Here is a 22,236-nt window from a genome sequence, read left to right on the forward strand (position 1 = left end):
CAGTCAACAAAACCAAAAAACAACTGACAGAATGGGAGAAGATATTTGCAAATGACGTATCAGATAAAGGGCTAGTATCCAAAATCTAAAAAGAACTTATCAAACTCGGGACGCCTGGGTGGCTCAGTCGGGTAAGCAGCTGCCTTCGGCTCAGGTCGTGGGACCGGGGTCCTGGGATCGAGTCCCACATCAGGCTCCTTGCTCAGCGGGGAGCCTGCTTCTCCCTCTGCCTCTGCCTCTCCCCCTGCTTGTGCTCTGTCTCTCTCTGACAAATAAATAAAATTTTTAAAAATAAAAAATAAAATAAAATCCACATAGTTTAAAAAAAAAAACTTATCAAACTCAACACCCAAAGATAATCCAATCAAGAAATGGGCAGAAGACATGAACAGACATTTCTGCAAAGAAGACATCCAAATGGCCAATAGACACATGAAAGTGTGTTCAACATCACTTGGCATCAGAGAAGTACAAATCAAAACCTCAATGAGATACCACCTCACACCAGTCAGAACGGCTAAAACTAACAAGTCAGGAAACGACAGATGTTGGCAAGGATGCAGAGAAAGGGGAACCCTCCTACCCTGTTGGTGGGAATGCAAGCTGGTGCAGCCACTCTGGAAAATAGTATGGAGGTTCCTCAAAAAGTTGAAAATAGAGCTACCCTACGACCCAGCAATTGCACTACTGGGTATTTACCCCAAAGATAAAAATGTAGTGATCTGAAGGGGCACCTGCACCCCAATGTTTATAGTGGCAATGTCCACAATAGCCAAACTATGGAAAGAGCATAGATGTCCATCAACAAATGAATGGATAAAGAAGATGTGGTGTGTGTGTGTGTGTGTGTGTGTGTGTGTGTGTGTGTGTGTGTGTGTGTGTGTATAATGAAATATTATGCATCCATCAAGAAAAATCTTGCCATTTGCCACAACATGGGTGGAACTAGAGGGTATTATGCTAAACGAAATAAGTCAATCAGAGAAAGACAATTATTGTATGATCTCACTGATATGAGGAATTTGAGAAACAAGACAGAGGATCATAGGGGAAGGGAGGGAAAATAAAACAAGACAAAACCAGAGAGGGAGACAAACCATAAGAGACTCTTAATCTCAGGAAACAAACTGAGGGTTGCTAGAGTGGAGGGGGGTGAGAGGGATGGGGTGGCTGGGTGATGGACATTGGGGAGGGTATATGCTATGGTGAGCACTGTGAATTGTGTAAGACTGATGAATCACAGACCTGTACCCCTGAAACAAATAATACATTATATGTTAATTTAAAAAAAAAGAATTTGTGATCAGAAACCAACCCACATGGACTTTGGGGCCCAGATTCCCAGGACCTGTGTAGTTCAGAAACCATTAAGGCTAGCACCAAGCAGAAGTAAACACAATAATTTCTGGAGAAATAAACCCTCAAGTCAGGCTTTGAAAATTTCCCACAGATAACATTCTGACAAAATTGAGCTCACAGTAAAAAATAACAAAACACACAAAGAAACAAGATACCATGGGAGTCAGCAGAAACAATAAAGAGTAGAAACAATAAAGAGTAGAAAATTTCCAATCTAAACAATAGAAAAAAATTCCTGCAAGGACATCAGGTACTGGAGTTGACAAAATACAAAATATCTTCAATAGATTTAAATAAGTGGAAAACATAGGGAAAAAGGAATCTACCAAATGGCAAGACAATTAGTAAAACTAAAAGCAAGAAAGTCATTACTATTAAATTTAGGATAGTGGTTATCCTGGAAAGGAAAAATAATAGTGACTGGGAGAGAGCATGGGTGGCATTTGGGAGTTCTGATGATATTCTGTTTCTAAATCTCTGAGGTCATTACACAGACTTCTGCTTTGTCACAAACCTTCCAGCCATGTATTTTTCTATTCAGTCCATTTTCTGTCCATTTTCTGTGTGTGAATTGTATTTCAAAAATTTTAATATGTAAAAATAAATGTTAAAATATTACATTTTATGTAATAAGCTTAGGTAAAACTAATGAAAATTGAAATGTAAAATTCAATGGACAGCTTAAATTGAAGATTGGATCCAACAAAGATAACTAATGCATTGGAAATTAGATAAGAAGAAATTAAACAAGATAAAAGAATGAGAGAAAAAGAAATGGAAAACAAGAAAAAAGAAAAGGGAGAGAAAAGAGAGAATGGAAAAGAGAAGATCCAACATATATCTAATCAGCATTCCAAAATGAAAAACTAGAGAGATGGGAAATAACTGAGAATTTTTCAGACTTAAAGAAAGATATCAATCCTCAGTCCAGAAATAGTAATAAATGCCAATTGATATGGTAAAAAATAAAACCCACTTAGAACAAAGTAATCAAATTGCATGGTCACAAATTGCATGTTAGTCAAAGACTAATGAGATATTAAAATTATCCAGACAGAAAAGACAAATTACAAGCAAGGCAATAAAATAATTAAGACCAGTGGAAGTCAGAAGATAGTAAAATACTCAAATAACTGAAATAAAATTATTTTCAACCTAAAATTATATACATTCAATGAAAAAATCCTCAAGAAAAAGAATGCTTAAAACTATTTTAAAGAATCAAAACCAGATATTTTAGAATATAAATAGAATAACTGCATCGAAAACTTATTAGATGTGCTCAATAGCAAAATGGAGATGATATGACAGAGGAAACAGTCAATAAAACTGGAGTTACATCAATAGAAAATTTCCAATCTAAACAATAGAAAACATTGTCAAAATTGAACCAAGTCTGGGGCACCTGGAGGGTGCAGTTGGTCAAGTATCCAACTCTGGTTTCAGTTCAGGTCTGATCTCAGGGTCATGAGTTTGGGCCCCATGTCAGGCTCTGTGCTCAGCACAGCATCTGCTTAAGACTCTTTCTCCCTCTCCCTCTACCCCCATGCTCTCTCTCTCCCTCTCCCTCTCTTTCTCTCTAAAAAATAAATGAATAAATCTTTTAAAAAAATTAAACCAAGTCTTAGAGACCTGTGGGATGATACCAAAAGGTCTAGCATTCATGTCACTGAATTCTCAAGAGGAGAGGAAAAAGAGTATCATGTAGAAAAAATATTAGAATAATTAATGGTTAGAAACTTCCCATATTTTGGGGCGCCTGGGTGGCTCAGATGGTTAAGCGTCTGCCTTCGGCTCAGGTCATGATCCCAGGGTCCTGGGATCAAGTCCCGCATCGGGGTCCCTGCTCCTAGGGAGCCTGCTTCTCCCTCTGCCTCTCTCTCTCTCTCTCTGTCTCTCATGAATAAATAAATAAAATCTTTAAAAAAAAAAAAAGAAACTTCCCATATTTGGAAAATATATAAACTTATGGGGTCATGAAACTCAGCAAACTCCAAACAAGATGATTGCAAAGAAATTCATAAACTACTGAAAACCAAAGGGGAAGAAAACTGGAAAGCACCCAGAGAAAAATGACATATCATATATAGAGAACAATGATTCAAGTGATGGCAGATTTCTCATCAGTAGCAATAGATGACAAAAGGCAATGAAATAATATTAAATACTGAAAGAAAAGAAATATTAACCTAGAGTTCTATTTCTAGACAAAAAATGTCTTTCAGGAATTAAGGAGAAAAATAAAGATATTTTTAGATGAAAGAAAACTAAGAGAATTTGTTACCAGCAGACCTGTTCTAAAAGAAATAAATGCCAAATGAAGCTTATTAGGTGGAAAGGAAATAGAAAATTTAAAAAGTCAGGAATCAATAAAGAACAAGAGAAATGGTACTTATTTGGGTAAATAGATTATTTTTACACCCTTAAGTTCCTTAAGATAAGTTGACAGCAAATATGTATAAAAGCAAAACTTAAAACATAAATATCTTCTAGTGGGGCTTTTAATGTATCTTGACATATAGGACAATTACAACATAAATGAGGAAGGATAAAGGAACCTATGGAGTAGTGAGTTTTCTTTATTCCACTTGAAATGTTAAAGTATTAATTCTAAGCAGGTTGTGAAAAGTAAGGGCATAAATTGTAACCCCTAGAGCAACATTTAAAAAAGTATATGATCAGGCATCTGGGTGGCTCAGTCGTTAAGCATCTGCCTTTGGCTCAGGTCATGATCCCAGGGTCCTAGGATTGAGCCCCGCATTGGGCTCAGTGCTCCGCGGGAGGCCTGCTTCTCCCTCTCCCACTCCCCCTGCTTGTGTTCCCTCTCTCGCTGTGTGTCTCTCTCTGTCAAATAAATAAATAAAATATTTTTTAAAAGTATATGATCAATATATAAATTAAAATGGAATACTAAAAATATTTTTTTCAAATAATCCAAAAGAAGGCAGAAAGGGGAAACACTGGGACAAAAACAGAGAATACAAACTAATAAAATGGTAGAGCTATATAGAAATGTATCAATAATTTCATTAAATTTAAATGGCCAGAGCACTAATTAAAAGGCGTCAATTGTCAAATTGGATATATTTTTTAAAGTTTTTGATGTTCCAGTTATTTGGGGGCACCTGGGTGCTCAGTCGGTTGGGCATCCCAACTCTTGATCTTGGCTCAGGTCTTGATCTCAGGGTCCTGAGTTTCACCCATTTCACCCATTTCTCCACCCACCTCCCCTCTGATAACCATTAGATTGTCTTGGTTTGCCTCTCTCTCTCTCTCTATTTTCTTTCCTTTTGCTCATTTGTATTGTTCCTTAAATTCCACATATGAATGAAATCATATGGTTTTTGTCTTTCTCCGACTAATTTCACTTAGCATAATACTCTCTAGCTCCTTCCATATCATTGCAAATGGCAAGATTTCATTCTTTTTTATGGCTGAGTAATGTTCCATTTCCAGTGTGTGTGTGTGTGTGTGTGTGTGTGTGTGTGTGTGTGTGTGTATGCCACAAATTCTTTATCCATTCATCAGTCATAAAACTCAACACCCAAAAAAATGAATAATCCAATTTAAAAATGGGCAGATGATATGAACAGACATTTTTCCAAAGAAGACAACCAGATGGCCAACAGACACTTGAGAAGATGCTCAACATCACTCATCACCAGGGAAATACAAATCAAAACTACAATGACATATCATCTCACACCCATCAGAATGGCTAAAATAAACAACACAAGAAACAACAGGTGTTGGCAAGGATGTGGAGAAAGGGGAACCCTCTTGCACTGTTGGTGAGAATGCAAACTGGTACAGCCACTCTGGAAAACAGTATGGAGGTTCCTCAAAAAGTTAAAAATAGGGGCATCTGGGTGGCTCAGTTGGTTTAGTGACTGCCTTCGGCTCAAGGTCATGATCCCAGAGTCCTGGGATAGAGTCCCACATCGGGCTCCCTACTCCACGGGAAGCCTGCTTCTCCCTCTGACCCTACCCCCTCTTGTGTTATCTCTCTCTATCTCTCTCTCAAATAAGTAAATAAAATCTTTTAAAAAACGTTAAAAATAGGGAAGCCTGGGTGGCTCAGTCGGTTAAGCAGCTGCCTTCAGCCCGGGTCGTGATCCCAGGGTCCTGGGATCGAGTCCCACATCGGGCTCCTTGCTCAGCAGGGAGTCTGCTTCTCCCTCTCTCTCCCTCTGCTTGTGCTCTCTCTGTCAAATAAATAAAAAATGTTTAAAAAAATAAAAATAAAAAACGTTAAAAATAGAACTTCTCTATGATCCAACAATTTCACTACTGGGCATTTACCCACAGAATACAAGAACACTAATTCAAAGGGATACACGTACCCCAATGTTTATAGCAGCATTGTTGACAATAGCCAAATTATGGAAACAGCCCAAGTGTCCATCAATTGATGAATAAATTGGATTTTTTAAAAAAGACCAAACTGTATACATTCTATGAGAAATTCATTTAAAATAAAATGATGCAGTTGAATTAAAAGTAAAATATTGGAAAAGGCTATATCATAAAAACACTAGTTAAAAGAAAGAGAGGGCACCTGGGTGGCTCAGTTGGTTAAGTGCCTGCCTTCAGCTCAGGTCATGATCCCGGGGTCCTGGGATCCATCAGGCTCTCTATTCAGCAGGGAGTCTGCTTCTCCCTCTCCCTCTGCCTCCTCTCCCCACAATCGTGTTCCGTCTCTCAAATAAATAAATAAAATCTTAAAAAAAAAGAAAGATAGAATGGCTTTATTAATATCAAATAAGCTAGGAAAATACTCAGGGATAAAGAAGGACATTATATAATGATAAAAGGACCAATTCATCAAGAAGACATAACAATCCTAAATGTGATACACCTAACAACAAATCTTCAAAATACAAGAAACAAAATTAATTGAATGGAAAAAAGAAATAGATAAATCAACAAATTGTTTGGAAGATTTCCACACTCCTTCTTCAGGAATAGATAAAACAAGCACAAAATTCCAAAAATGTACAAAGAAACAGCAGGGGTCAGAAAATTATTGCTCATCAGTCAAATCCACTCTGCCACCTTTTTTTGTAAATAGCTTTATTGGAACTCAGCCATGCTCATTTGTTTATGTATTATCTCTGCCTGCTTTTGCACAATAGCACTGATGAAAATTTCCAACAGAGACTATGTGGCCCAAAACCTAAAATATTTACTATATGGCCCTTTCCAGAAAAAGTTTGCTGACCCAAGAGTAATACTATCTGTTGATCTAATAGTACATTTGTAGAATATACTCCACCTATCAACAGCAGGAAGCACATTCTTTTCAAGTAGACATGGAATATTAACCAAGATAGACTATATTTTGGAACATAAAACAAATTTTAACATATTTAAAAGAATAGAAGTCAAAGTATGTTCTCTGATCTTAACAGAATTAAACTAGAAATCAATTTTTTAAAAAATATATCTAGAAAACCCTCAGGTATTTGAAAATTTACAAATAAATGTCTAAATAACCCTTTGGACAAAGACATTTTCAAGGGAATTAGAAATAATATTTAACTGACTGAAAATCAAAATACGACATATTAAAACCATATCAAAACTGATGGAATTAAAAGAGGAAATTAACAAATCCATAAGTACAGTTGAAAATAGAATAGCAGAAAATAGGCAAGGGGATAGAAGTACTGAGCAGCTGACTGAATCTAATTAAAATGTATAGAACATTTTACCCACAACAGCAGAATACATATTCTTGGCAAGTGTTCATGGAACATTTATCAAGATAGACCATATACGGAGGCATTAAACAAACCTCAACAAATTTGAAAGAATTTAAATCAACTACAGAATGTTCTCTAACCACAATGGAATTAATCAATAACAGAAATATATCTGGAAATATCCCAATTCTTGGAAATTAAACAGTACACTTCTAAATGATTTGTGTTAAATAGGACATTTTAAGGGAATTTAAAAAGTCTTTTAACTGAATGAAAATAAGAGTATAAGGTATCAAATTTTATGGAATGCTGCTAAAGCAGTTCTTAGAGGGAAATTTATAGCATTAAATTTTTATATTAGAAACTTCCACTTCTGGTCAAGATGAAGTTAAAAAGCAGGGACTATATATTTACCTTCCTGCATAATACACACACAAAAAAAAACTGAACAAAATGTATGAAATGATCCCTCTCAAGACATTGTAAATCAAGATGAGCCCTAGATTAACCTCCTGAGAAAGTTCCCAGATTATGGAACAAGGACATGGGAAACTCAAGCAGAGTTTAGCAGATTCCCTGAGTTCAGAAGTAGAGCTGACAGGAGAGAACAGGTGGCTGGAGTTTGCAAAGCAGAATATCAGCAATGAAAGAGCTGCACACAGAATTCCAGAGATGTGCAAAGGGTTCCCCTCATGTATTCAGCAGAGTACTAATAAGTGTATGGATGTGGGGAAACTGTCCAATCTGGGGAAAGGGATGACTGAATGGGCAGGGGAATAGAATTGATAACTTACACAGGGATGGGAATAGGACCTCTTCTAACCAGCCAAATTGAAAATGCTCATAGTGATTCATGGGGCATTGGGTAGAGTGCTCTAAAAGTCTTGCCTCAGTACTGAGGAATAAATATCACCAGACTATCTAACAAATCTTAAAAACAAGACCCAGAAGGATTCAAATGTTTCCCAGTAACTTAATTAAATCTCAGAACAAAACTCAAGCATATTTATAAAAAATATTCAGCACTCAACAAGGTAATAGTCACAATTTCTGTCACCCGATCAAAAATATCACGCATTGGGAGAAAGCAAAGGGGAAAAAAGAGAGGGGGGGGCCAAACCAAGAAACGGACACTTAATCACAGAGAACACACTGATGGTTACCAGAGGGCAGGTGGTGGGGTGATAGGTGAAATAGGTGATGGGAATTAAGGAGTGCACTTGTCATGAAGAGCACCAGGTGATGTATGGAAGTGTTGAAGAGCTATATCATACACCTGAAGCTAATATTACACTGTATGTTAACTAACTGGAATTTAAATTAAAACTTTAAAAAAATCATACCACACACACATACCACAGACACCACACATATACCACACACACACACACACACACACACACACACACACACATACACACACACACACAAGACTACAAAACATTACTGAGTGAAATAAAAGACTTAAATGGAGAGATTGGTTCATGGGTGAGAAGACTCTCTACAGTTAAGATGTCTATACTTGAGAAATTCAGCACACATCATAACAATCCCAGTGGGCAGCCATTATTCATGTCTTTGTTCTCATATACACAATAGAAATTGAGAGTTGATTCTAAAAGTCATAAGGAAATTCAAGATAAAACAAAAAAAATACAGATATCTAAAAATAAATGCCACTGGGTGTGCCTGGGTGGCTCAGTCGTTAAGCGTCTGCCTTCGGCTCAGGTCATGATCCCAGGGTCCTGGGATGGAGCCCCGCATCGGGCTCCCTGCTCCGTGGGAAGCCTGCTTCTCCCTCTTCCACTCCCCCTGCTTGTGTTCCCTCTCTCGCTGTCTCTCTGTCAAACAAATAAATAAAATCTTTAAAAATATAAAAAAATAAATGCCACTAAAAGTGTATAAGATCTTGATTAAGATAAAAATAAAATATTATCAAAAATATTAATAAAGGGCGCCTGGGTGGCTCCGCTGGTTAAGCGACTGCCTTCGGCTCAGGTCATGATCCTGGAGTCCCAGGATCGAGTCCCACATCGGGCTCCCTGCTCAGCAGGGAGTCTGCTTCTCCCTCTGACCCTCTTCCCGCTCGTGCTCTCTCTCTCTCATTCTCTCTCTCTCAAATAAATAAATAAAAAGCTTTAAAAAAATATTAATAAAGATCTTAATACATAGCTAGCTATATCATGTTCATGGATTAGAATACAGAATATTAAAAGCTTTTCAGTTCTTCCCAGATTTATCTATATAGATTTGATGCAATTCTAATCAAATTTGCAATGTTACTTTGTGGAGCTCAATACACTGATTCTAAAGTATATGTGAAAGAGTAAAGGGCTGAGGGTTGGAAGGGGATGGAGTAGCAGAGTATTCTATCACATATCAAACTTTATTATAAAGCTATAGTAATTAAGACAAAATATTTAAAGCAGCTTTTTTCATTTAGTTCCATATCTCACCAATTTTTGGTGTGTTCAATCTTACTATCTGAACTCTTTTAGAGGGTATGCACTAGCTTTTTTATGTTTCATGCTTATATGGTGTATGGTTGTATTTGATCCTTTTACTATCAACCTATCTGTGGCTTTATAGTTCTTATAAACTGCAGTCTTCCTTCTTCTCCACTGTGACAACACGTGCCTTAAAGTTCTAGTATTCAGTCCACTTAGATTTAACGTAACTATTGCTATGGTTGGAGTTAGGTCTACCATCTTCGTATTTGTTTTCTATAAATCTCACCTGTTCTTTTGTTTCTCTTTTCTTGTCTTCTGAATGAATCATGTATTTTTCAGTATCTCTATGTTTTCTACTGTGTTGATTCTTTTTTATTCAAAACTAGTTTTTAGTGGTTGCACTTGGCTATACAACAATCATCTTTAATTTATCAGAGTCTAATTCCAAATATACACTTCACAACAGTGTTAAGAAACTTATAACTATATGATTTCATTTATACCCCACCCACCCTTTGTACTCTTATCTCATATTTTACTTCTAAATATGCTATAAATCTCAATGCATTGTTAATATTTTTGCTTTAAAAAGTCAGTTGTCATATGGGGCACCTGGGTGGTGCAGTCAATTAAATGTTAGAATCTTGGTTTTGGTTCATAATCTCAGGGCCATGAGATCAAGCCCCGAGTTGGGCTCCCCATTCAACCTGGAGTCTGCTTGAGATTCTCTCTCCCTCTTCCCCCACCCTTCCTGCTTGTGCTCTCTCTCTCTCTCTCTCAAATAAATAAATAAATCTTTAAAAATGTCAATTGTCATAAAGATATATAGGTATATAAATATCAGGTGGTAACAAAATACGTCTTTTATATATACATATCCTCCTGAGTATGCTTTATTTCTGTTTGCATATCCAGAGTTCTTCCCGAACTCATTTCCATTCAGCCTGAAGAATGTCTTTGAATTTTCTTGTATAATAAGTTTTCTCAGCATTTGTCTGTATAAAAGTCTTTCTTTTTTCCCTTCATTTTTGAAGGATATTTTTCACTGAATACAGAATTATAGGATGACAGCTGGTTTTTGTTGTTTTTAAAGTAATTTATAAAAACATCATTCCATTATCTTATGGCCTCTTACCATTTTGGGTAAGAAGTCAGCCATTATTCATGCCGTTGTTCTCACATATACAATGTATCTTTTTATCTGTAGCTGCTTTCAGAATTTGCTCTTTATCTTTGGTTTTCAGCACTTCTATTATGTGATTAGGTGTGATTTCCTTGTATGTATCCTGTTTGTGGTTCAAGGGAGCTTCTTGGATTTCTGGGATAATGTCATTCGTTCATTTAGGGGTGTTCTTGGACATTATCTCTTCAAATATTTCTTCTGCACCATTCTGTTTTTACTTTCCTTCTAGGAGTTTAAAAACACATATATGATACTGTTTAATATTGTCCCACAGATCTCAATCTATTTATTCTTTTTTTAACCCTACTTCTTTCTTTGTATTTCTGTTTGTATATTAAACTGTCTTCAAGTTATCTACTTGGCTTTTCCCACTTTACTCTTGAATCCATCAAATAATTTTTTTATTCCTGATATCATATTTTTTATATCTAGCATTTTCACTTATTTTTTATCATTTACATATCTCAGCTGAAATTCCCTATCTCTGCCCTCATGTTGCCCATCTTTTCCACTAGGTTCTTCAGCATTTTTATGAGTTTTTTTCTCTTTAGCCACGCTTGGGTTCTTAACACTGACAAGATTCCAGAGATCTCTTCGTACTTTACAACTGGCCACCACCTTTCCAAACCCAGGAGAGCTGTCTCTGCTCTACAGCCTAGCCCGCCAACTTTTTGATCACTGAGGGATTCTTTCCTCTCTCATCTTGCTCCAGATTTTCATGCTTTGGGAGATCTCTCTATCTCGCGCTGTTGCTTCCCTGTCCTGAGTCTGTAAAGGCCAACCATGTGTCAGAGGGAGAGTTTCCCTCAGCTCTCTTACCCACTCCCAGCCTATGGTAGCTGAGAATCCAGAATGCAGACGGATTTCTCTCAACTTTGCTGCCTTGATGCCTGCCCCCTCCTTGTCTTCAGAGGATTACTGCTTTATATTTGGGAGAGGCCTGAATGCCTCAGGGGAATCTATCAGCTCCCCTGCCTTGTCCCAAAAGCTTTTGGCTTCACTTCACTAAGTGAAGATCTATGGGAAAGTTTGTGGTGGGTAAAAACTCATTCCTTGGAATTCCCATCTGTCATATTTATGATGGATTCCCATCCCTCTGCCAAGAATAAAAATAACTATGTGTCTTTTCTATGAAGGGCTCATCATTTTGTTACTAATATATTTCCTCTTCAAGGATTGTCTCACACTCATTTAAAGCAACATAAACTCTAGACTTAAAATTGAATCTTCATTTGATAAAATGACTTTTTACTGAAATGACTCTTTACCAAATAGTCTGTTTCTTTGGTTACCAGTTTGATATCTGTCTACATCCTGTTTGAGTATATCCATTACTAAATATGTGTACATTACATAAACTTAAGGAGACAAGACGTGCCCAAGAGACTCCTTTTGGTCGTCATGAACATAGAAGTTACATGTTAAGTAAAAATCTCTAAGAATTAGAAACAGTTGGGAAGGAGAGATAGAGAAAAAGGGGGACCTTGGATCTCTAAATGAAATTAGGCCCAATGAATTTCAGACATAGCAGTCTCTCAGTGGCCTTCCTCTCTAACAGCCTGTGTTCATAAAAGGGTGGTATTGATTTGTCTAAGGTTTTCAGTTCTGTCTTCTCTTTATCCCATATCCAAGGAAACTATAATTCCAAAAATAACTTAATGTTTGAAGTGTCTTTATATCTTGACAGTAATGAACATGGAAGGGGCACTCGTGGCCAGAGTGGATAAATACATAAGAAAAGAGAAGGCTGATATTCTCTGAGGGTCAGTTTAAAAGGGAATTAAGATGAATTATTTCTACAGATAGAATATATATATATTCTATATATATATATATCAAAGAATAAAATTGCTGAAATGATTTATACTTATGAATACATATATTTCTATGTGATATATTTCAATGCCTGGAGTATTATTCAGAAATACACTAAAAGCTAAACCTTAGTAGTTACTACATTTTAAATATAGCAAATTAGAAGACCAGAATTGTTAGGAATGTCCCTAAAACCAAAGATCTTCTAATTATTTTCTATTTTGTTATAGGCTAAAAGAAGAAGTAGCATGGCAATCTGGACAGAAAATGAAGTTTATCTTGGATATACTTTTCTTAAATTTGTCAAAATAATAACTACTGAAAAACTGAAAAATCTTCTAAATATATCATCAGCTGCTACACTGACTATACACAATGTCGAGTATCCAGGACACCCTTTGGAACTTGCCTTATTATTAAATTACTGCACTGCGTGTAACATCAACAAAACAATTTACGTGGTAATATACAATGAAGATACAGAAGAGTGGATGTACCAAGACTTTGCATTAGATGTCTCTACTGACAGTTTTTTAACCCCACATTTTATATACGCAGCACTGCCAGATTTAATACTGCGGGACAAACATCGGATCTACTATTGTTATCACAATTTCACCGAGACGGGAGTTTTACAAACACCTACAGAATTTGGAAATCTATCAAGATTATCACATAACAGCATTATTCATGATATTTTCATAGGTGAGACATTCTCATTCTGCAAAAATTATTCTAAATTTTATAGTAGACATCTTCCTTATGAAGATGTAACAATTATAAATACACTCATATATGATGCTTTTGGTAGGTAAAAGTGCATTTTTTACCACCTAAAAATGGATATCTTTTTAAGTTCTACTAGGGTTATCTCACATAGTGAAATGGCAAACTCAAGTTTTGGGTTTTTCCCATAGATTCATTTTGATCATTCAGCAGATACTAACTAACAACCTACACAAGCATTTTCAGCGCAGGAGGTGATACGGTGTTGTCTTCATTTCCTAGGGCTCCCTAGAGCTACCACAAACTGGGTAGCTTAAAACAACAGAAATTTATTGTCTCAGTTTTAGAGAGTTGAAGTCCCCATTCAAGTTGTCAGCAATGCCATGTTCCTTCTGAAACCCAAAGAGGGGGGCTCTCTCATTGCTTCCTCCTAGCTTCTGGTGGCTTGCTGGCAAACCTTGCCATTCCTTGGCTTGCAGCTGCATCATTCCAACCTCTGCCTTCATCACAACATAGCATTCTCCCTGTGTCCTCACATGCCATCTTGTTGCAAGGACACAGGGCCCAACCTACTCCAGTGGGACCTCATCTTAACTGATTACCTCTGTACTGATCCTATTTCCAAATAAGGTCACATTCTGAAGTAATACTGGGAATTAGAATGTCAACATCGTTCCCTAAGGGACACAATTCAACCTATAGCAGGTGTTGTAGAGTTGAATGAACCCATCCATATTCCTAACCAGGAGCAAGTCATTGAACCTTTGCAAGTCTCATTTTCTAATCTAGAATATAGGGTGGTTGTGTTGATTGGATAAGGGATTGTAAGTAAAATGTTTAGAATAAAACTGGACATGTGGTAAACCTTCAGCTAACAGTAGTTATTCTGAATCTTATTATTCCCGAGGTAGTATACTAAACATTATAGGCAATGCAAAGAAATAGGAAGTTCAATCCTCAAAAAGTGTGGTTAGGAGATAGCCCTAACCATGGAATTTAAAGGAAATGTAGCTGTAATTCTTTCTTTTAAAAGATTTTATTTATTTGTTATTAAATAGAGAGAGAGAGTGTGAGCAGGGGGAGGAGCAGAGGGAGAGTGACAAGCAGACTCCACACTGAGCCCAGAGCCTGACACAGGGCTCAATCCCACAACTCTGGGATCATGACCTGAGCTGAAATCAAGAGTCAGATGCTTATCCAACTGAGCCACCCAGGTGCCCCTTGTCTTTCTTGATGCCTATCACCTGGCAACCTATCACTCCCAACCAGTTGATTTTTATGCTCCCCTTTACAACAAAACTCTAAAAAATATTGCCTAGTTTCACTTCTTCATCTTTCCTCCCTTTATCTTGAAGCCACTCTAATCAAATACTCCATGGGAAGTGCTCTTGTCAGGGTTCTTAACAACCTCCACTTCGCTAACCCATTGGCCAATTTTCAGCCATCCTCCATGAGCTGGCATTCAGCAGGGCCTGATTCCTTTTTTCCCCCAAAGATTTTATTTATTTGACAGAGAGGGAGAGAGCATAAGCAGGGGGAGCAGCAGGCAGAGAAAGAGGGAGAAACAGGTTCCCCACTGAGCAGGGAGCCTGATGTGGGGCTCGATCTCAGGACCCTGGGATCATGAGCTGAGCCGAAGGCAGAAGCTTAACCGACTGAGCCACCCAGGTGACCCTAGCAGGGCCTGATTCTTGAAATAACTTTTTGTCACCTGACTTCTGAGGTGTCACTTTTTTGCCCCTCCTGCTACTTCACTAGCTATGCCTCCTCAGCCTCTTTCCCTGATCCCTCATCTTCCTGATTCCCAAATGGAGAAGCACCTCAGGGTCTAGTTTTCAGACATCTTCTGGAGCTCTGTTTCCATGCACTCTGCCCTCCGGCCATGACTCCTATCCTGACTCCAAGCTCCTATTCCCAACTGCCTCTGGGATACCTTCACTTGGATGACTAGTAGGCATCTCAGATTTAACATCCAAGAATGAGTCCCTGAGTCTCACTCCTACCTCAACCTGTTCCTTGCCTAGTCCTTTCCTATCGAGTAAATATCACCTCTTCCAGCCTTTCCAGCTACAAAAACCTTGACCTCATCCTCGAATCCTTCCCTTTCACATCCCACAACTAATCCCTGGGCAGCTCCACTTGGCTCTATCTAAAACGTCTACCTAAAAGCCAACCCCCTTCCACCAGTCCCACTCCAGTCCAAGCCAGTGTCCTCTCCAGCCCATACATGCAAGAGCTTTTTACATGCTCTCCCTGCCTCCACCCTTCCACCCCAAGCCCCACCATTAGAGTCCACCTAGCAGCTAATGTTAGCCTTTGAAAACATATGCAAAAATCACATTATTCCTCAGCTTAAAACCCTCATTCGGCTTTCTATATCACTTTGGATTTGGATAAAATCCAACACCCTTACTATGGCCTGAAAAGCAGTATGTGGTGTGACTCCAGACTCTGATGTCCTCTCCTGTCACTTAACCCTCTGTTTGCTGTTACCTCGTTGCAGACTGGGCTCTTTGCTATTCCTTGGATAGCTACTGTTTCATATGCCAGATAATTCTTCACTTTGATGTCTGCATGACTCTTACATTTAATTCAGGTTTGAGTCCAAATGCCACCTGATTGGGGAGCTCTTCCCTGACCCTGCCCTAGCTCCCGTGCTCTGGCCCTTACACTTTGTTTTGTTCACAGAGCTTCTCATTACCTAACAAACTACATGTGTGCTTATTCTAAATTCACTGAATCTTCCATGAAAAAACAAGCTCTGTGTGACTTTGTTATATTTGCCGCTTTGCCCACAGTGTCTAAAATAATATATAATAGGTCCTTTTTTGAATAAATGGATGAACAAATATTCATTGAACATGCACTATTGGTAAAGCGCTCTGCAGGGAGGTGGAGATAGCGTAGAAATTGGACACAATTCCCACCCTTTCTTCTTCTTTTTTTTAAAGATTGATTGATTGATTGATTTGAGAGAGAGAGTGTGTTTGTATAAGGGCAGGGGGGAGGGCAGAAAGAATCTTAAGCAGACTCTATACTGAGCATGGAGCCCCACACAGGGCTCACAACCCTGAGATCACAACCCGAGCTGAAACCAAGATTCAGATGCTTAACCAACTGAGCCACCCAGAAGCCCCAGAATTCCCACTGTTTCAGAGTTTACAAAATTGCAAAGGGTAAAGACAAACATGCGATAAAGCAACATGGCTAATGCTATGACAGAGCCAACATCAGGTGCTAGAGAGGCACACAGATCGAGTACCTTACCCAATCTAGGGGAGAGGGAGGTACAGAAGGCTTCCTTGAAGAAGTGCTGTCTAAGCTGAGTCCTGCTGAATGGGTAGAGGTTAGTTAGGCAGTGAAGACAACAGTGGGGATGGGGTGCCCAACAACCCAGAGACAGAGACAACAGGGTACAATACAGGCCTTGAAAGACAATTCACTGCTGAAACAGAGTTCTCCATAGAGAAAAAGGAGAAATCTCTCCTGGAGAAATCAAGTTCAGGTTATGAGAGTCCTCATAAGCCATGTGAAGAAATCAGACCTTCTCCTAAGGCCCATATAGGGTTTTAAAGAGTTTTGAGCAAAAGAGAAGCAGAATCATATTTGTGTTTTTATAAGGCCACTGGCCACAGTGATAAGGAGATAAAGTTAGAATAATCAACAGGGGATAAGTTTTAGAGGGACCTAGAAGGCTGAATGTTTTACCGAGAGCCATTTGGAAATGCTGAAATAAAAAGTCTAACCTGTCCATAAGCATATGAAAGTTGAATTTAAAAGCCTTCAGCCTGCAACATTTCCATTTCTCAACCCACTATTTAAAAGTTGTCATGAGGGTGCCTGGCTGACTCAGTTGATGGAGCATGCGACTCTTGATCTTGGGGCCATGAGTCCAAGCCCCACATCGGGTGTAGATGGGTGGGTGTCTTTAGTCAATTTTAGAAGTTTGTGTTTCCTTAGGAAATCACTCATTTTATCTGGATTTTCTAATAAACTTTTTGGCAAAGTTTCCCATTTTAATTTTTAGACTGCTTATCATCTGTAATAGTATTCCCTTTCTCATTTATGATGTTGTCTGTACCCCACCCCTTATTACTTTGGCTTGCAAAATATTGTTTCTTATTCTTATGGTTTTTTGGTTTTGTTTTCTTTTCCTTTGAAAGGAACTCTTGGCTTGTTTATCGAATCTTCTTTCTATTTAATTCCTTAATTTCTGCTTTTGTCATTCTTGAATCTTCACTTGTGCTTTCTTTTTATAACTTTGGTGTCTGTTGCCTGCTTCTTATGGTAAATGATTAGTTCGTTTATTTTCAGTCTTGTTTTCTAAGCACTTAAAACTACAAATAAACATAAGACTCTACATTCTTCTCACTGTTGTTTTAGCTGCATCCACAAACCTTTATATATAGTGTTTTTAATCTCATTTGCAAATAATTCCTAATTTTCATCTTAACTTCACATTTAATCCAAAGTTCATTTAGTAATGTTTTAATGAGCAGGGCGCCTGAGTGGCTCTGTCGGTTAAGCATCCGACTCTTGATTTCAGCTCAGGTCATGATCCCAGGGGCCTGGGATCCAGCCCCACATCAGGCTCCCTGCTCAGTGGGAGTCTGCTTGTCTCCCTCTCTCTGTGCCCCTCACCTCCTTGTGCTCTCTCTCTCTAAAATAAATAAATCTTAAAAAAATAATGTTTTAAGGAGCAGTGTGACAGGCAGGAGAGTGACATCTAGTCCAGATTTATGAGATTAGGAAAGCCTGCATAGAGGAAATGCCTTCTCAACTGAGAACAGGAAAAGGGTACATATTAGAAAAATTAGATCAACAGTCAGGATGGGAGCTGAAGTAGCAAAGACCCAGAGGCAGGAGAGAACATGGTAAGTTTGCAGAACTGAAATTTGTTGTGAATCACTAGGTGGTATGTGAGCCCGAAAGTGGCAACCGAAAAGGCTGGCTGAAAAAGATAGGACTGCATCACCACATGACCTGGACATTATCTAAAATCCAAGAGCAACATACATTTTTTGTTTTGTGAGGTTTTGAGTTTTATGTATCATCACACTATGTGTATCCTGCACGTACTTTTCTCACTCAACATCCAGATAGATTTTGTTAGGTCATCTGCCTGCATTTTGTCTCCTTCTACCTGGTGAAATTTCTAGAAACACACACACAAAGTACAGCAGGCCAAGAATTTGGTAAGCCTGGAGGGAGGAAAAACAAAACAAAATTAAGTTTATAAAGTAAGTTATATGAGAAAAATTACCTCGTCACTGTGTTGCCCAAAGTACCTCAACTTCCCAAGTCACCGACATGTTAGTGCTGGGGTTTGATGCCCCGTGTATGTTGCCTCAGCAGGAAGGGCATTTTACCCTTGCAATTATACTAAAACACTCTGAAAATTATTCCGAGCTGCATATTAACCTTACCAATCAACATAACAATTTCACCAGCATTATCATATGGTTGGACCCTACTGACAACATCATCACTACATGAGAGCTTAAGGTTATAAGGACATGTATGTGGACAGTGATGTCTCATTAAAGTATTCTGATCCTAACAACAATTGACATTGCTGATTTAGGAGTTTTACAGTAATTTGCGAAAATGCCACTTATTTATTCAAATTTCAAATGTAAGATGCATAAGCACAATACACTCTGAACCTTCCTCACTCTATGAATTGAACTTCCTCCTTTTAGTCAGTCCCCTTAAAGTGTTGTTGTTGTTGTTGTTTTAAATTAGGGAAAGTATATCCCTAATTTGCTATCCACGGAGAATGTCGTGTCTGGAAAAAAGCTATGAAATCAACTAGTCCAGCTGTTCATTTTACAGATACAGCTACTACCAAAGAATTTGAGACTTATTGTCTGTGAACCTCTGTGACTTAGACCTAATACTCTGTTAAGGGAAGGAAGTTGGTTATTATTTATAGAGTGAACCTGAAGACATACCAACACACACACACACACACACACACACACACACACACACCCATTTCTTTATCCCAGTTGTAGTCTGCTACAACTACCATAACAAGAGGTCATGGGCTGCATGGCTTAAACAACAGAGATGTATGTTCTCACAGTTCTGCAGCCTAGAAGTCCAAGATCAAGGTGATATCAGGGTTGGTTTCTGGTGAGGACCCTCTTCCTGGCTTGGAGATATGGGCCACCTTCTTACTGTGTCCTCACACGGCCTTTCCCCTGCCTGCATGCACAGAGAGATCTTATGTCTTCCTCCTCTTACAAGAATACCAGTCATGTTGGACTAGGACCCTTATGACCTAGTTTAGCCTTCATTACCTCCCAAAAGACATTGTCACCAAATACAGTCACAATGCAAGCTGGGGTTTCAACCTATCCATTTTGGGGGAGGGGGACACAATTCCATCTATAGCACAATGCTTCCTAATAATACTATTCCTGCATGTCTATGCTCATTATTATTTAGTGCACTAATTCCAGCTTTTTATATAAGTGGTGTCATATATAAAGTGATGTCATAAGTACAAGAAGAAATATATCCAGGAAAAGAATTGTTCTACTATGAAGTGGGAGAGAAGCTCTCCAGCATCACATAAAGTTGCAGGTTTGTGTCTGCACACTCTAATTTTCTCAAAACAGATAAATCCTTCATTACTACAAAAGAAATTATTATGGTTAAAAGTGCATGGATTTATGGTTACTTAGAATAACACAAACTTTTCTCCTTCTTTTCCAGATTATTATGGAAATATTGTGGTAAAAATGGAAAATAACATAATGTTTTATTTCAAGATCAATATCAGAGCTGCAATAAAACTACATTTGTGGACAAATAGTACAATGAAGTCATTAATTTTATTGAGTTCATCTGCTCAAATATATCTCATATACGTTTTTGAAAATGGCACAGTACAGCCACAGGAATATCCTTTAAAACTGGAATCACAAAGTGTACATTTCACTTCAAAAGAAAAATGCCCCTACGTGGCATTTCATAATAATATTTTAAATGTTTTTTACTTTTTGGACAAGGGACAGAACCTGTCCATTTGGGCTCAAATAGTCTATCCAGAAAATGTTGGTCTGTACATTGTTGTGGAATCATACGGCCCAAATATATTACAAGAGAAAAATCAGATTCACTATGAAATCGCCCTAGGATACTGCACTAAAACCACGGTAAGTTAATATTATAAAATTTATTCATTTGATTGTAAAAAATGTAAAATTAAAATATTTACTTTTTTTTATCCTTTCACAAAAAATATAGTATCTAACATCATCGGTGACATTCAATGAAGTTTTCTGATAACAAACATTTATCCTTAATTTTATGTCATCTTGACTCTTGTTGCAGTAATTTCTGTTAGCTGATTGTGGTAAAAAATGTTTGATTTGAAAAGAAATTGAAACTTTCTTCATCTATTATAAATATATATATATACATATATTTATAAACATTTAAAACAGACTTTCTTTCTAGGTTTAGCTTAGAAAATGTTGAGAAATATACAAGTTTTTAATAAATAGTAATATGATAAGCCATTAACTCCTGAGCCACAATTTTCACTTTCAACATCCAAGGCAAATATCTTTGCCGCCTAAAAGCACTCTCCTGCAGAAATCTTTGATTGTCAATTGTATTATTTGCTTCCTTTTTTTTTTTTTAAACACATGGCTTTGTGTAGACTTCTCTCTGCTATCTTTTGTACTATATAACACCATCCCAAAACCTGACAGCTTCAAACAGCACCCAGTTCTATTTGTCAATAATTTGGGTTGTGATAGCTGGGCGATAGTGCTGGTTTCATCTGTCTGGATTCATTCATGAGGTGGTCATCTGGTAGCTTGTCTGGGACAAGGTCATCTAAGATGGCCTCAACCACACCTCAAGTGGTTGGTGCATGCACTGGCTTGTGTGAATAAGGGGCCTCAGCTGAGCACTTGTCTCTGATCCATGTGGCATCTATAGTCCAGGCCAGAGCTGGCTTTCTCCCAAGAGAGTCTCAGGGCAGTATTCCAAAACAGTACGAGCAGATTCCAGAAGGCCTCTTGAGGCCTATGTTTGGCCATGTTCTATTTGCCAAAGCAATTCACAAGTCCAGCTTACGTTAACAGGATGGAGAAATTGGGTCTACCTCTTGATGGAAGAACAGCAAACTTATCCTATAAAGGGAGTGCCTACAGGAATGGGAGCTAACTTTGCAGACGATCCAGCACAATTAGGTACAAATGTACTGTATATATTATTTTGTAGACTACTTTCCAATGAACATTACAGCATAACCATTTTACATGCTACTACAATTCCTTCCCAAACACTGTATATTCTATTTCCCACCTTCTTTTTCTGGGCTCAGATTTCTTTAGCATATACAGTAGTGGGCATCTTAACAGATGCAATGGAATGAAATGTTCAGTTAATTCCAAAATCAGTTAAAACAGAGAATCATAAAAAAGGAAACTGGTATGAATGAAACATTGTACTTTAACTTAAATAAATGTATGTACATTCATTAGTCAACCTTTTAAAATAGGACCACAGATTTTCTTTGAAATAAGTCAACTTACTGGAGAATCTCCTCTCCTTTCTTGCATAACCTTATTCATAATGCATTATCTCTGAGTTCCCACTTCTGTTTCTTTAAAGGGAGGGGGGGCGCCTGGGTGGCTCAGCTGGTTAAGCCTCTGATCTCGGGGTCCTGGGATCAAGCCCTATGTCGGGCTCCCTGCTCAGCAGGGAGTCTGCTTCTCTCTCTCCCTCTGCCTCTCCTCCCACTCTCACTCACATTCTCTTTCTCTCTCAAATAAATAAAATCTTTTAAAAATAGAGGAGGGAAAAAAATTAATGACACTGGCAAAGCCATCAAAATTGTAGATTTTTTCATTTTTTCCAACTTCTTACTGTTATCTTGCTCATACCTAATTCAGCAATTTCTTCAGGGACTTGTTTTATTAAAACTTTCCAGAGCAATCCATTTTGTTCTCAGGGAAATAATAACTCTACTTTC

The 22,236-nt window shown here is 37.9% G+C and overlaps 1 protein-coding gene across 3 annotated transcripts in view; it reads left to right on the plus strand.

Moving 5' to 3' along the window:
• Positions 1–22,236, plus strand: part of CATSPERE (catsper channel auxiliary subunit epsilon) — a 173,246-nt gene that overhangs the window by 103,585 nt on the left and 47,425 nt on the right. For all 3 annotated transcript variants that reach the window (XM_027612349.1, XM_027612351.1, XM_027612350.1), the window contains 2 exons: positions 12,743–13,217; positions 19,962–20,404. In XM_027612349.1, coding sequence (XP_027468150.1) covers positions 12,743–13,217; positions 19,962–20,404 — 918 coding nt within the window. The remainder of the gene's footprint in view (positions 1–12,742; positions 13,218–19,961; positions 20,405–22,236) is intronic.

The sequence above is a fragment of the Zalophus californianus genome, chromosome 10, assembly GCF_009762305.2.
Source record: "Zalophus californianus isolate mZalCal1 chromosome 10, mZalCal1.pri.v2, whole genome shotgun sequence".
Lineage (NCBI taxonomy): Eukaryota > Metazoa > Chordata > Mammalia > Carnivora > Otariidae > Zalophus > Zalophus californianus.